This window comes from Pteronotus mesoamericanus, unplaced genomic scaffold (genome assembly GCF_021234165.1).
Source record: "Pteronotus mesoamericanus isolate MK-2021 breed Mesoamerican mustached bat unplaced genomic scaffold, CSHL_Meso_final scaffold_174, whole genome shotgun sequence".
Classification (NCBI taxonomy): Eukaryota; Metazoa; Chordata; class Mammalia; order Chiroptera; family Mormoopidae; genus Pteronotus; species Pteronotus mesoamericanus.
In genome coordinates, this window is record NW_026555309.1 from 8,271,922 (window position 1) to 8,288,691 (window position 16,770).

At 39.8% G+C, this 16,770-nt stretch overlaps 1 protein-coding gene across 1 annotated transcript in view; it reads left to right on the forward strand.

Moving 5' to 3' along the window:
* Positions 1-695: 695 nt before the first annotated feature.
* Positions 696-16,770, forward strand: part of SGK3 (serum/glucocorticoid regulated kinase family member 3) — a 59,939-nt gene continuing 43,864 nt past the window's right edge. Inside the window, exons 1-3 of the mRNA XM_054590221.1 lie at positions 696-750; positions 11,888-12,104; positions 15,939-16,022. Of these exons, the coding sequence (XP_054446196.1) occupies positions 12,027-12,104; positions 15,939-16,022 (162 nt within the window). The 5' untranslated portion in view covers positions 696-750; positions 11,888-12,026. The remainder of the gene's footprint in view (positions 751-11,887; positions 12,105-15,938; positions 16,023-16,770) is intronic.

Below are 16,770 nucleotides of genomic sequence, written 5' to 3' on the forward strand. Positions count from 1 at the left end.
ACCCTTGTGTTTCTCCACCATAATTAAATTAGTTCTTGACTTGCTTTTTCAAAGTTTTTCACTTTCCAAAATCATATACATTAATGGTTAAAATAATTCCTAATGAGTGATTGGACTTTTTCCCCTTTACCCATACATGCAGTCACAGTCTTTTAGTACACATGGGGATTAATGCCAAACTTGACTTGGGTGGAATGGGTCTCCTGAATTAGAGTGTGATTCCTACCCTGCAGCAGGAGCATGAGCCTAGCCAGTGCCTTGAAAAAGTGAACTGTTTAAGATGTTGCTCCTAGTCCTCCACCTTAGCTGAAACCTAGGAGAGTGCCTTCTTTTTCCCTTCCCAAGCCTCCTTCCTCATCTTACCCCCATGGCTATTTCTCTCCTTTTCCCGGTTTCCTTGGCCTGTACTTTGCCCATCTCCCTCGGGAGTTCACGCTCCCACAGGTCCTTCCCACTTTATTTAGGGCCTTCCTTGCATACCTTGCCGACAGCTCCTTCAGGGTTCTAGGCCCACTGGTGTGCCGGGGGCGGAGCTGAGTGAGCAGAAGCCCCGCCCCTAGTTTTGGGCGGGGCCCACAGTGAGATGGCGCCATTGATTGGTGGGGCGGGGCCTGCATCGGGGGCGGGGCTTGGGGTTGGGAGCACTGGAGAGTCCTGCTGGGGGCCACAGGCAGCGCGTGCGCCCGGTGCTGTGTGGCGCAGCTGTGGCAGCGCTTCCCGATGGCCATGCGCTGGGTGTGGGTCCCAAAGGTAAGTGTGAGGAGAGGTCCTAGTGGCTCACAGGGTAGTTGGAGGGACTCGGCAGGCATGCATGATGCAGGTGTGGTTTGGCTGGACCGGCCAGGTGCCACTTCAGTGCCGAGTTAGGAGTACGTACAGGGCTCCGGCGGCGGCCCCTGGCGTGAATCCCCGATGGGAGTGGTACACCGTAGGGCGGTAGTTTTGCAGCGCTTGTTCACGGCATTAGCTCCAGGATAGAAAACATTTGCGTTGCACCACACACCGTCTTCACAAAGTGGAGAGACCTCGGGAACTGCAAAGATTTTATAGTCTTTAAAATATATTTCTAGTTCGTGATTTAGGACTGTAGGAGATACTCGGTAGTGAACTTGCGGTGCAGCTTTCTTTTTCTTTTTTTTTTTTTTTGATTCAATGTTATTCATCTTGCCGGAAGAGAGGCTAGTATTGGGACTGTTAAACAAGGACACCAGGGTTTACACAGGCAGAGTATCGCATATATTAAGCGCGCAAGCTTTGAAGCTAAAGTGCCAGGGTTTGAACCTACTTATTAATTGTGAAAACTCGGGTAATTTGCTTAATTCCTCTATGCCTTTGTTTCTGCGTATGTGAAAGGGGGATAATAATAATTACACTATGATGGGATTGTTATGAAAATTAAAAGAATTAATACTTAGTGCGTGCAATAGTCCACTATAACGTTGGCTGTTTATTATGCACTCACATGGGCATTAATCTTCAAAGTTGTCACCTTTTTCTGCAGAAATGTTGCTATAAATGCTCGGGGATGCATTTGGAACAGTTTCAAAGACTGAGTCTCACCAGAAAAAGTATCCTGACTTTTGTCTCATACTAAAGGCGTCCTCATTACCTTTGTTTCAAATCAAATCCAATGATACAGAAATCTAAGTCTTGCAGGTTGTTCTCAAATAGGGGTAAAAAAAAAAAAAAGGCAGCACTTTTAGAATGGAGTCTCAATTTAAGCACCAAGCTCTGGTAGGTTTGTTTAAAAGAAGTTTATATTAATTAATACAGAACTTATAGTTGTTATTTTGAGTGGGTGCATATTTGTACTATTATTGGAAAACGAGATAGACAATGTAGCCAAATACATAAACTAAACATCGGAGACACCATAACTGGCCACATAGGATCTCAGAATTGAAGGGAATCCTAAAAATCAGACCAGCTACCCTTTACAGATAAGGATGAGGCCCAAAAACCTAGAACCAATAAATGGCAGAGCTTAGACTAGAATTCACCTCTGCTGAGCAACAAATTATAAAATCGAAGGATGATACTACTTCTGGTTTTGATGATAGTACTATTTTTTTTTGACAGTTTTATGATACTATGAATGTTTTTTGTTCTCTCAGCAACATCCTGCTTGGTATCTTAATTGCATGATTCATAATCATTTTACAGCATCTTTGATTTAAATCGCAAGTCTCAAAGTTGCTACATCAATGATTGCTTTGAGAACAAAATGATTGTCTCTTTAAGCTTTGTATAAACATATTCTAATAGTGCTTTGGTTTTGTTGTTTTAAAATGCAGTCCTTTCTCTTCTGTAGGGAAGGTAAACAGCCAGTATAAACAAATTGACCTAGTAGGTAGGTAGTTTGTTATCACCGTGTTATTGATGAAGTTTTCTTGATTGGGTAGGAAAAGAGTCAGGAAGTGGGACACTCAGTGTTAGCTCAAGGAAATAGGACTGGAGTCACCAAAGAGATGTATTGCAGTTGTTGCCAACTTCAAAAGCATGGAATGAAATTACATGGAGATACTGGTGTGTTAGTTGCTGACTCTTCCCTGGTTCCTTGCATAGTTTACTCCCTCACCTCTAGGTGTTTGTTCAGATGTTATTATCTCAGACCCTCCTATTTAAAATCCTGTGCAATCCTACTTTTCTTGTAATTAATGTATATATCTATCAATATATCTCTTTCTATATAGACTTACTTGTTTATTATACATTGTCAGCCACTAGAGGGTAAGTTCCATGAGGGCAGAGGTGCTTGCCAGTTCTCTCCGCTGTATCCTAAGTGCCTAGAAATTAGTGTCTGCCACCAGGAGGTTTCAAATACCTGGATCTGATGCAGACATTTCCAGCTAGAAGGTAATTACTAGGGCTAGTAATTACCATATTTTGCTGTGTGTAATGCGTGCTTTTTTGCCCAAATTTTTGAGGGAAAAATAAGGATGCGTATTGTACATGAGTAGTACTATTGCCATATCTATATAAATGTTTTGAATTTTATTTATGCTTGTGTGTTAAAAGTGTAACTCCGGAAAGCAATAGTGATATCCATATGCAAAATAATACCCTGGAATACAATAATCGATTTTGTTTCTAAATATAAATAAAAAACTGAATTAGAAAATTAAAATGGAAGATTTTTTTTCCTGAAGGTTTGGGCCAAAAACTTGGGTATGCATTATCCACGGCAGAATACGGTACTTAAGCCAATTCACTGTCATTTTGCTCTGCTTTCTCCTCTCCCTTTTTCTGTTTCTTCTGGTTACCCAGGAATAAAACCTGGAGGCAATGTTAATCCCTCTTTCTACCTTGTCCTGCACATTAAAAAAGCTGCTGACTTATTTCTCCTCTTAGCTGTTTTTTTTTCAAACCTGCCATTCCTATTGATGCCAAGACCATTTCTTCAATCCCTCCACCGTTTCTGATTCTGTACACCTACAGCCCTTACGCTGAGTTCTCTTTTCAAATGTTTTTTACATCTTCTCTTGTAGAATTAAATCCAGTGGCATTAGAGTTCTCTACAACATGATCTCAAATCCACTTTTCTCTCTGTTTTTAATAATGAGCAGGTCTTTTCCCCTAAGTGGGCAGGAATTCAGACAAACTGGACAAATGGCTCTTCCCTGTTTGTACCAAGAACTGTGCTGTCCTTTCTTTTTTGTGTGCCCAGCCTTTAAAACCTTTCTCACATGTCTCCACCATTCCAAACATCTAGATAAGTTCAGTTGGAAGTGATTTTTCAGATTTTTCATAGCTTTCTTAGAGAATTTATCATACTCTATTTTGAATTGTAATTTTCTGAACATTTGTCTTTTATTTTTGCTACATAAAAGCTCCTGGAGGATGAAAAGCACACACAAATTCCAGTTACTTTTTAAAGGAAATATAAGACACAGCACCGCCCCCCCCTTAACTGATTTTTAAATACAAATGAATTTAAAGTTCTATTTGATAGGCCTTTAAAACATTAAATATTGAGCTTCTACAATCATTTCTACAAAATGGACAATTAACAAAGAAGGCAGGGAAATTCAGTACTAAATAAAAAGATACAAATAAAGGCATTGAGACTGGATTCACAGTAAATGTAGGGAGAGCAATATACCCAACATTCATATAGATGGGCGAGTGGAAGTTTAAAAATATACTCAATAAACTCACTCAGGAAACCATTAGGACAAGACAGACTTCCAGTGTGCAGCTTTGGATTTTCCTGTGGTGTATCGTGCTGAAGCTTTATTTTGTTTTTGCATCCCTGGGCACAAACAATCCTGTCTTCCTGCTTTGTTTTCTGAGCTGGATAGGACTGAATGTTCTCTTCTTTCTGGGAGGTGGAAGTAGTTTACCTTCTTTCCCTTCATCATTTAAAATAATAAAATGAGCATACTTATTTCTTCATTTATTTTCCTGGATATATGGAGAAAACATATACCAGAAGCTTTTAGTCTTTCAGAGAAAGGTGATAGATATAAAATACTTGAATTGGGCTATTGTTGAAGCTTCCTGTTTTATTAAGTTTGATACTAGCATTTAGTTGTTTCCTTTATTATTACAAACATATCCTTTTACATATTCCAGTTGAGTGAATGTTTTTATTTTACTTGTAATTTTTCTTTCCCTGATAGATTAAAACTTGTTTTTAGAACTATACACACATTTCTGCAATTTAATTTTATCTTTTTCCTATTGTTTCCCAAACCTCAGCTGGGGTTTTCCCATTTGAGGGCCCACATTAGCTTAATTTACTGTTTTTTGTACTTGATTTTGAGTACTTATAAGTACAGTCTAAGTTTATTTTACCATTCCTGGAGTGAAGCTGCAGGGAAAAGTTGATAGGAAAAAAAATATATAAAGATTTTAATTTTCAGAATGTTACAACTTTAAGGTAAAATTCTATAATTTAAATATGTAACTGGTTACAATTTTTCTCCTTTGAGAAATTTCTTCTATTGTGCTAATCAGTAAAATTTCACTATCAGAAGAAGAATTTTGAAAGCAAATATTTGCTTTGGAGTAAAGTTTTCTTTATCACACTATATAAGCATCTGTGTTTACCCTGAGTTCTCTTTGTTTTGAAAAAGCCTTTGGTTAAGGGTGTTATCAGATAGGATTATTCACACAAATAATAAAAGTTGGAGCACAAACTAATTATGTATCCCTAGCACATGGTAAGCATGGTGTAAGTATTTGTTAAATATATTTATATTTTTAGGGAGGATTCCATTAAGATATACATATACATATTCATATATGTATATATGAATATATACATATTCATATGAATAATAATGGAATTGACCTAGTAAATAGGGAGAAATTGATTATTCAAGAGATTGATAAAGGAATGATGAACAGGAGGTGACTTTGAAGATCTCAGTTACATACTTGGGCAAATTGGAATTTTCAAGTGTTTCTTTCCACCTGTTTGTTGAATGAATAAATTAAACAAATGCATATTGAAGCTTACTAAGTGCATGACAATGAATAAGTCAGTTTCTACACTCTTGTTGGGGAGATTCTCAATAAATAAGCAATATGCAATCTGAGACGGTTATAAATGCTGAAATAGAAACAAACAGGATGATGACCAAAGATTAATTGGAGAAGGAGCACTTTAGTATCAGCATTCATGTGAAGGCTTGTTAGAGGAAGTGACATTTGAACAAAAGCCTCAATGTGAAGAGCTGAAGAAAACGCATTTAACACAGAGGGGACACAGGTGCAAGAGACTGGAGATGGGACAGGGCTCAGTGTGTGTGAGAACTAGGCAGGAGCTGCTCTGACAGGAGTTAGAGGGGCAAGAGGCCCTGCAGGGGTGCAGCCGGAGAGGGAGGGACAGGTTAGGCCATGGGGTGCTTGTCTGTTAGCAGCAATTCAGAGTCTGGAGTTTATTCTAAGAACACTGGGAAACCATGGAAAGAATCTAAGCAAAGGGGTGAAATGATCAGATTTATAGTGATTAAAAAAATCACTCTCTACTCTGGGAAGAATGAATTGGAAGAGGGTTGGAATGCAAGAAGAGATACCAGGTTGGAGGTTCTCCCAAGAGACTCCATGATGTGATGGTGATTGTCATCTGTGGTTTGTTTTTGTTTTTGGTGCCTCCTTAATCTGAATTCTCCCAACCTTCTCAGTCAGAACCAGCTTTCCCCTGGGCTTCCTGGGGCTCGTAGGATTTTACCACTGCTACTTCTTTGTGAAATCCCCCTTCACTTTTCTCTTGCCTCATATAATCACCCATCCTCCCATCGTTCTGCCAATCGTCACAGTCTTCCAGGAATCTTCCTTGAGAGTATTCTGTGTTCCCATCTGCCTGGAAAATATGCTGGGAGTGTGACTACCAATGGAAAAGCTTGAGAAGCCAGGAATAGGGCAGGCATAGTGGTGTTCAGGAGCCCAGGATAGTGGCCTTGGGAGGTCGAGGAAAGAGCAGAGCATCGCTGCCATACTTAGCATCTCTACCTTGTTAGTTGTGCAACTGGCAGAGGGGCATGTTATCAGTTGGAGTAAAATTAAGCCCTTCCTTCTTATCCTGGCAGTTTTGATTCTAGTACTGGAAAACAAAGGACTGCCAGCATTTACTCCTACCTCCTCACATGTTAAATGTATGTAATAAAGTGGAGCCAGTTTCAGGGAACCAGCAGACTCTCACAGAGGTTCTTGGACACTCCTATGGAATTGTTGGGTGCAGGCTATTCATCTATATTGTATTCCAACGTTGTATATTTTGCACATACTTTATTTTTAATTTTTATATCACTTTCTTTACCAAGAATCAGGGTAAATAAAAGATATCTCAAGTAAGAGAATGGGAAATCTAGGAAAAACCAGGACTGCTTTGTGATGACAGAATGAGGGAAAAATCAAACGGGGGTGGGGTGGGAATTAGAGGAAGGATATATTAGTAAGAAAGGAAAACAGGAAAAGTTGTAACTGATTCATCATGTGATGTATGTGGGAGGAGAAGGTTACTATGTATCTTCCATTGGCAGATCCTGTTAGATTTTTAATCTCTTCTGCAATGGACTTAATTTACAGATATAACAAAGATGTGCTTTGTTTCTCCTGAAACATTTTGGATGTGTTTGGAGCTAGTATTCTGAGAGGCAGAAATAAACAGATACAGATTATTTACTATAATAGTAGGCTTTTAATAAAATAACCAGTTTGGGGTCAGAATTTCCTGGGAAGGTACTTTTAACTTAATGTAAAATGAAACCCACCCACTTGGCCTGTTCTCTCCTCAGGAATAATCCTTATCCCATCCCTGCCCCCAGTTTCTTTTATTATTCTCTGGATCAGTTCCCAGTTCCCAAACATGCACCTACACCAGTCTTCTTGACATGCCAGGGTCTGTACATGGATTTTCTTTTGTCTCTTCCTTGACTGGCCCTGTCATCTCTCTCCTTTGGGGTTCTTGTTCCTAAAACCAGCACCCAGTCCTGTTCCCCTGCTGAAGAAAACTTACAGCTCTTCCAAGCCTATTTCCTTCCTTTTAGAGAAGGCTTGTTTTTAATTTTCCTTTATGCATTAGTGTGAGTCACTGAATACCTCTCTCTGCTATGGGAGTTCAGAGTACATACTGATACTAATGAATTTATCTGCTTTGTAATTTGGGTAGTGTCCACTAGTCAGTGCCAGACAGTCTTTGTGATGGGTGAGGCAAATGGAATTCAGAACCTCTCTGCTTATTTTTTAGAAGTAAAACCAGCAGAATCTCTTGATCATGTTTTTCTCTCTTTTTTTTTGGCTTTTTGAAAGAAAGATGGATAAGATTCAGGATAATAATTGCATATAATCGACAAAAAGATGGGCACAATGATGAAGAAAAAAGTGCTTTAGGAAAAAAACCTTAACTAATGTCCATCTATTTTAAACATTATTTATCAATAAAAATTCAACATGACTTTGGAAAGTTTTCTCTCTTGGAGCTTCACCTATATTTCTACTTTTTATAGCCCCCCCCACCCCCAGTAAAAGATTTTAAACCTGTGAATGCTTTTTTAAAAAAGACTAGCTTCCCCTCCTTTTAAAAAGGCCATATCCTGATATAGCATCCTTTCTTGTGTCCTCTTTATTTCATAATGTAGCCCTTGGCTGTCCTTGTGATGGAACCGACTCAGAGACCACTCTGTGCCAAGCTCTTGGTTAGATGTTGACTTACGTTGAGAGAGGAAGGTGGGCCACTGCTGACAGAGAGCTGCACAAATCTGTCCCCACCCCCTGGTAGCAGAATTGGAACGCTGCTTTTCTTGTGTACGGTTTTCTTTCTGTAACCCAATTGCTAATACACACTTGATGCTCCCTTTTCTTCAACTCTGTATCTCCACAGTTGATTTAGAAGAAGGACTGGATGCAGCAGTATTGTAAGAAATTGAGGGACAGTGTGTGCAAGCCAGGTGCTCAGGTCAAAGCTCTGTTCACGTCACAGTGCTGCCACCCAAAGCTGTGTGACCATGTGAACGTACTCCTCATAACTTAGGTTTCTTCATTGGTAAAACCAGGATAATGATACTTCATGAGTTGCTGTGAAGATTAAGAGATGTGTTAGATGTAAGCTCTTAGAACAATGCCAGGCATTAGTGCTCAATAAATGTTAGTTTCTCAGCTGCGACACTATTGACATTTTGGGCCAGATAATTTTGTGTTGTAAGGGTTGTCCTGTGCTTTAGGATGTTTATCATCCGATGTGGCATGTAGCCAATAGCAGTGCTTCAAGTTGTGACAACCAAAATTGTCTCAACCCCCTGATTAGAATTCCTATAAGTAAAGTATAATATTTACTGGCTATTATATTGCCCTTGCAAATCACTACCCCTTATAAGATATGGCTGGGCTTTGAAAGTTCTCTTCCCATCTGACCCACTTCTTTTTGTCTTCTTCTTTAAAAAAAAATTTTTTTATTGATTTTTAGAGAGAGGGAAGGAGAAAGAGAGAGAGACATAGATCTGTTGTTCTGCTTATTTATGCATTCATTGATTGATTCTTGTATGTGCTCTGACTAGAGATTGAACCCTCAACCTTGGCATATTGGGACAATGATCTAACCAACTGAGCTACCTGGCCAGGGCTTCTTTTTGTCTTTTTGGGCTTGTCTGAGTTGATTCATTAGCCGAATGATAAAATTAGTTCTTGCATCTGGATTGGCAGCTGAACTTAGTCTCCTAGGGACCTCCTCCTAGGCAAGCCAGCTGCCCCTGGGAGCCAACCTACAAGATTAACTAATGATTCCCCAGCAGAGTGAAGGCAGATTCTTTTTGTGATTCTCCTTTGAAAAGCCTAACCTACCTATGAACCCTCCCCTAAAAGCACCAACTTTTATTTACGTGTGAACAACACAGCTTCCTGGGGGTTTTTTTGTAGTTGTGGGATTCATATATCAGCCCTGTTTTCATTCTGTTTTATTTGGCTGCCTGGCCATAAGATGATTTTGCAGAATTTAAATTGCTTCAGTTTTATAGAATAGCCATAGATTAAATTAACAATAATAGCGGGGTTGCTTTTTCATAACTTTAGTTGTAACTACTTAAAAATAAGTTTATGAACCTTCTTCATTGTTTCCCAGAGGACTCTTTAGAACATATATATATATATATATAGTAGAGGCAGTGCAACACAATGGGTAAAGGTCCAAAGACAGACCACTTGGGTTCATCCTGACTCTACATTTTTATGCTTCATTTTCTCCGCGGTTTCTTCTTCTTAGATAGGGCTATTGTGAGCAACAACCAGATTAACACACATAGAGCACAGTCTGGCTTATAATAAGCTTAGCCACAAAGTATTAACTATTACTAGGTTGCCAGTTCGATTTAGCTTGAAGGAAAGAAAAACTTACTTAAAGGGGAGAGAGTGTGGCATAGCAAACAAGCCCATGTACGTTTTGGAGTCAGACAGATTAGAATTTGAATCCTAGTTCCATCATCGATTAGCTGGATCCTGGCTTAGGCAAATGATTTTATGCCTCTACATTTTGCTGACTGGTGGACCATATTTTGGGTCTCCAGGAGTTAGTGCTAGTTCAGAGCTAGTGTCCAGTAACCCTTGGGAGGGTATACATTCCCCTGCGGATGGTCATGCTTGTGAGTGGCTGCAGGCCCCTCTCTGGGGAGGTCTGGAGGAAGGTTGATGGGATGCACTGTGATCGTATATAGGGTCGCAGTAATCTTACATGTAGTCTAACATCCTTTGAATGTACTTTGATATGTGCTTCTCAGACTCCTGTTTGTAAAAATTGTTGAGATTCTGCAAATTTTTTTTTAATATAAAGGCATTCTCCTTCCAGAATAGGCTCTGAACTTCTGAGTTTTTTTGGGATCTCTAACTACTCTTACAGGGCAGTGAGGGGTGATGGGAGTGGGTAGTGAGCAGAGTTGGCATCTTGTGAAACAACTTGAAAGGCTTTATGAGGGGCAGGGTTTGGGAGGCTGATGACTACTCACGGGTATAAGTTGCTCCTTTCAGCAGGGATGTTCAGCTAAATATGGAATCCAACATTCTTAGCCTCGTTGTGTTTGCCGAAGTGCCTGCATCTACAATTCAGGGTCATTTTCCTTTGCAGCCAATGCCCTTGTGTTAGCATTAGAGACTTTTCAGGGCTGCATGTTTAATTGGCTCTGCAACCCTTACCATCAAACTCTGAACTTGATCCTTAGTCCTATCAGCTTAGCAGCTATAAAAGAAAAAAAAAAATCTAACAGCCATAGGTTTTTCACCCATCTTCTTAGGAATTCACTACTTTCAATTTGTCATCTTTGTGCACATTCTCAGAGACAACCAGAAAGAAGCAGCCCCAGCCCAGGTCACAGTCTTTGAAATCAGTGCTTTCATCATCCACTTGGCCTTCCAGCGTCTTGCCTACCACCTCTACTCTGTCCTGCGACACCATGGGAGGGAATTTGAGTGATCATGGTATTGCTATGTTCCAGGTCACCAGTTCCTCATCCCTCCCTCCACAGGAGGGCAGTCAGCGCATTCATCAAACATGCATCCCATTTTTGAGAGTCTGTTTCCTGGGGTCATTCTTGGTTGTAATTACTGCATCAGTCACATAATACTCAAAAGTAATGGAAGGAAATCTACAAAGGGACTTTACTGAGCCGTTGTGGACAAGGGTAGGAACCAGCAGGGCATGGGGAAGCAACCCCCTCTAGTAATAATGTTTGGAAGCCGTTACTGCTCCCAGGACTTCCACGGTAGCTGCAAACGGCGGGGGGGGGGCCCACCTGGTAGGAACTGTAGCCTTAGATAGAGAAGCCATTGCCTGTTAGAAAGGGAGAGGGGGAATAAATACCTTAGTATCTAATTTTTCCTTCCCTTCCATCACCTGCTAGTGTCTTGCATTTGTTGCACCAAACCAGGGCAAGGTGGTAGGTGGGTGAGGTCCATTGAGGTCAGCCTTCTGGCATGTGGCAGCATGTGGAGAAAGAGCAGTACTGGATAGAGAAGGGCAAATGGAAGGTGTCTAGCACAGTTTGCAAACAGATTTGAGGCCTGGACTTGACACCTAACTGCCTGCTGTTGTACATGCATGCCTGGATGTCCTCTGGGCACCTTCTATGAAACGCCTTATCCTGGCCCCGCAGCTCTTTCCTTCTCTGTTTGTGGTGCCATGTAATGTTGTATCTTGTTCCTTCCAAAGGGGAGCCCTGAGACATGATGTTCTCCTGTAGTTGTGCTCCTGTGGGCCGTACATAGTAAGGCACCAACAAACATTCAAACTTGTACATAATTCAGTACCAACAGGACCTAACATCCCCTGAGACTTATCACCAAAAGTAAATTCCTGCCAGAATAAGCATAAAATTGGTCCTGTGAACAAAGAATCACCGATCATGGTATTTTAAAATTGCTTTGCTAATCTTTTTTTTTTTCCCCTCCATTGGTTAAGGTTGCATGATGGAACTTGAACATTACCTCAAGAAGTTTTATGTTTTGGATTAGCCAATTGTGTTTGTCCTCTGCTGACCGTTTCTGCGGGCTCATTTTTTGGTGTCCTTTCGAGGCCGTATACCCTAAGGGATTATACCATGGACTACAAGGAAAGCTGCCCAAGTGTAAGCATTCCCAGCTCTGATGAACACAGAGAGAAAAAGAAGAGGTTCACTGTAAGTATGCAGCATAAAGCATATGGGGAAAAATGGAATATAGAGAATATTTCCATTTCTGCTTTTGTTCATCCTTAACCTAAGATGCCCTCTCCCTATGTGTTATAATGGCAATCAGTTTCTTTTTTGGTGCAGATTTTTGCACTTAGAGAAGTTTATGATCTATCTGAAAGAGCCTCTCAACAGAAAATGTGCATATGCATGGATCTGTGACACATGCCCATAATTTTATGTGCACTGTCAGGGGGTGAATGGACCCAGAAGCTACTGATCACATGTTAAGAACCACTATCTTGAAATTGCCATGGTATCTTTATTGAAATTTATGTAGTATCTTTCTTACGATGTTTATTAATATTCTATCTCAACTTTAAAATATATAATCCAGCTTTTACCTCTTTTTCCACCTTAAAGGCAAAGCCTATTTCTAATTTTACTTTTTATCACCAGAGGATCTATTATAGGGCTTTATAAAGAATGAACACAATATTTGCTAAATCAGTGTATCAGTGACTATTGGAGAACAGTCACTTTTCTAATATAATGAAACATACGATACTGTATTTAGTCCCATTAGTTCTGTTAGTATATACAGAGTTCTTCTGCCCTCCTCGCACTGAAAAAATGTCATTTATCTTGTCTGAATTGACCTGGTCTTCCTCATAAACCTCCACCCACTAACTGGTATGAAGGAATCCATTTAACCCAATTCTGTTTAAGTTAAACAAAATCAGTTTGAGCTAAAATTTAAGCAGTTTTTTAAAGTAAAAACGCCCAAGCTGTCTCCATTCTTCTCTTTCTCTTAATGAACACACACCCCCACTTGGCATTATGGTTTATGGGAGGAGCGCGGTCCCCTTTCATAGTGTTTGACTGACCTCATGGTACCAGCAGCCTGGTGGAGACTCTTGCATTCTTGTCATCCCTCTGGATCTTTGCCATTCCAGGTAGAGAGTGACTGGTTTGGTAAACATCCAGCTATGCTTGACCTGACCCAACCCTGGGCATTTGGCTGGCATCCACTGTTGGCACCTGCAGTTGATGAACTGAATTGTTATCTGTTCTTTGGTTGGGTTGTTCAGGGTGGTGGCAGCTCACTGCTTCACCTTGGCTCTCTAAGGCTGTAGAACCCACTCTTTACATGCTCCTGAATCAAGTGATCTGCTGCAGCCTCGGACCAGGGGGCCGCCTGGCCCCTGCCAGTGGAGCCCCATGACAAGTGACTTTCAACTCAGAGGCTATTTCACATGGGAGTTGAAGAAAGCTGAGGAGTTAAATTGTTTGTCTGATTACTCCACTCTGCCTTCTTAACGGTCGTTTTCCCCTAAAGTCCCAGACAAGGAGCTGGATACAGCCCTTCTATCCTCTCTTCTTCCCTCCTTAATACCCCAGTACCCTGCACCAAAGCTCAGAGCAGAGACATTGTAATGTCTGGCGATTTGCTTCCCCTAGGTCTCTGTGTTGTCGTAATATCTACAACGTAGCATTGTGCATTCATTCTACATTCATATAAGCAAATTTTAGAAACATTACTTTATGATAAACAGGAGGTCAGCGTACCTTGGATAAAATAGTGGAGCATGTGAAAGGTTTCCTTCCTTCCCTGTGCTCATTTTTACCTTTGGGCCCTTCTCTCCTTCAAGGGCATAACCTCCTGCCAAGTTTGAAGTTCATATGTAGCAAATATCAGCAGTGAGTTATCTAAGGTATCCTCTATTTTCCATAGCAGAGGTAGTTCCTGTATGTTTTATATATAGCTCTATACTATGAAGCTTCTAACAGAATTGTTTTGCATCCTAGGACATCTTGACTTAAACCAAGTCTAAATTGCACTTTAATTTATCTACACAACAAATTGTCATTGAGTTTCTTTGTTGTGCCGGACACTGTTCCTGGCCCTGGGGATACAGTAGGTAGTAAGAATGACACTTCCCTTGCTCTCAAGGAACTTATATTCTGGTGGGCAAGGCAGACAATAAGGGAATTTTTAAAAACTCAGTAAGATGATTTCATATTGTAATAAATATTATACTGCTTTCTGCGAAATCTGGTGATTTTGTTGCAAATAAAAGTATTTTTTTTAATTTGCAGTTTTTGTTTTTGCCTGTCGATGTTTTTTATTAGAACTTAATAAGCCCTTGTTAATAAATCCCACTACTAATTAATTATTCACAGAGCTTTACCTTAGCTACTGTAAATATATATGCAGCCAAGCTACTTCAGCCTGAACCTAGGCTTGGGTTCTGGTCTTGACTGTACTTGGGTAATGATGTGAAGCCACCCTACCACACCAGGAATTAGCACAAGTAATTCAAGAAGCTTGCAATAAGATAAACCCAAGTTTCCTATCCTTTTGTAACAGTCCTTCTCAGGTCCATCCAGTCGTGAGTGATGAATGACATAAATCTGTAGTCTAGTCTTAGAAGTATGACCCACCTTCACTGGCAGGTTCTTGACCCTCTGCTTCTGCATCCTCCATGTGAACAATCAATTCTGACATCTTACATCCAATAGCTTCCTCTGAGACAACTTGATACTGTCTTGGTTAGGACCAAAAGAGCCATGTCCTCACCCTATAACTCGGGTAGAATGCTCTTTTCTCTCAGGTGTCTAATACCAGTGACTTTGCTTCACCTTCCAGGTGAAACCTTAAATCCTCTCACTGTTGGCCTGGTAATGTGATCATATCTTAATGACAGTACACAATTCATACAATACAATATAATCACATACGTATCAGGGAGGTTCTTTCCTCGTAGTGTTATCTGACTATGAACTTGTGAGCGTAGCTGACCAGTCTTCATGGGAAAGGATAGTTTATATATGTTTATATGCCCATCTTCCAAAATTAACCTGGTTTACTTGTTTAACAGATTGTGGACAGTTGTATTGTAAACCCAGAACAAGTCCTATCTCTTTCCCCTAATCTTATACTGTAAAATGATAAGATTGATAACCCAGGTTATACATCAGTGAGCCTTTGCTTGTAAATCTGGATTCTTGCTATTTTTTCTTTAGAAATGATACAAAATTTTTGGGGTCCCAAACGGTTTTCTCTACATTGTTATGTTAAATTATAATCTGAGAGTATCTGTGGAATGAATTGTGAGAGTCGATTCTGTACCATAACTTGATGCTGGTTCTGGTGCATGGAGGGTTACCAGATTTAGACCTTAGTCTCACAAGTTTGTGTACTTGAGCAAGTTACTTAACTTTTTTGGGTCATCATTTCCTCATTAGTATAGTGTGGAAGGGGTGTAATGTTTGTTCTGCTTACCTTATAGGGTTGTTGACTACAGTTATATGCAGTTATGTGTATGTGAAAATACTAAACACATGTAAGTTACTAGTGGGAAATTTGAGGATAAATTCTTAGTTTGAAATATATTGTGTAAAAGATGACCTGGAAGAACTAATAATTGAGTGCCAGGCATCACTTTTGAAAATATAATATCTGGGTAATGGTATTGTGGGGGAAGAATAGAGGAGAATGGCATCAATTAACTCTATAATATTTTATTCTTGGGGAAAAAGTAGGAAACAAGAGTGGCAAAATGTTAGAGTTATCTAAATAATGACTACACAGGTGTTTACTATATTATTCTCTGAAAATTACAGAAATATTTCATAACATTTTAAAAATAAAATATCACCTTTCAAGAAGATAAAATAAGTGTTTCAGTTGGTACACTGTGTATCTTGGTGAAACATATATAAACATTATTGTCTAATATCAGTTTCATGGGTATGAAAGCAAGATTATTCACATTTAAACAGCTAATGCATTTTTTGCAATCAAATTTTATTGTTATTTTTATTATTTTGTTTTCATAGGTTTATAAAGTTCTGGTCTCAGTGGGCAGGAGTGAATGGTTTGTCTTCAGGAGATATGCAGAATTTGATAAGCTTTACAATACTGTAAGTAACAGTTTGCAAGATTTTTACTTCCAACAAACACCTGAGAAAGCTCAAAAATAAGAGATTTTATTTGAGTGGTTAAATAATACTCATCATTGTGGTGTTGTGTTTCTTCATGCAGATATAATCTCAAACATTTAATTCAAAACAAGCTAATGCAGCATCATTTCTTTTCTTCTAGTAACTGTTGATGGTATTGGTTTAATTTATTTTTGCCATAGCTTTGTTAATTTTCTGAAATAATCAGCTATAATATGAGGTCTGTCTGGAAAAAGTCCAGCCATTGTTAATATAATGAGAATGGTTTGCATGACATCTGTGTAACCTGGCAGCCAAGGAGAGTGGACTGGAATGTGCGTGCGTGAACAATGACGACTTCACTGAACTAGTCAGTGGGGGCAGTAGACGCCATTGAGTGAGCACGTGTACTGCCTGACCATCACATTGAAAATGACTGAGCAAGTAGAGCAACAGATCTGCGTCAGATTTTGCATTAGCTTGAACATTCCTCAGTGGAAACTATTCAGATAATTCAGAAGGCCACAGCTATGGGCAACTCGTGATTGGCATCTTTGTCATGACAGCATGCCTGCTCATGCATCAGAACTCTTGCAAAGTTTTTTTGGCAAAACATCCAATCACCCAGGTGACTCAGCCCCACTACAGTCCAGATTTAGTGCCCTGCAACTTCTGGCTTTTCCCAAAAGTAAAATCATCTTTGAAAGGGAAGAGATTTCAGACCATAAAT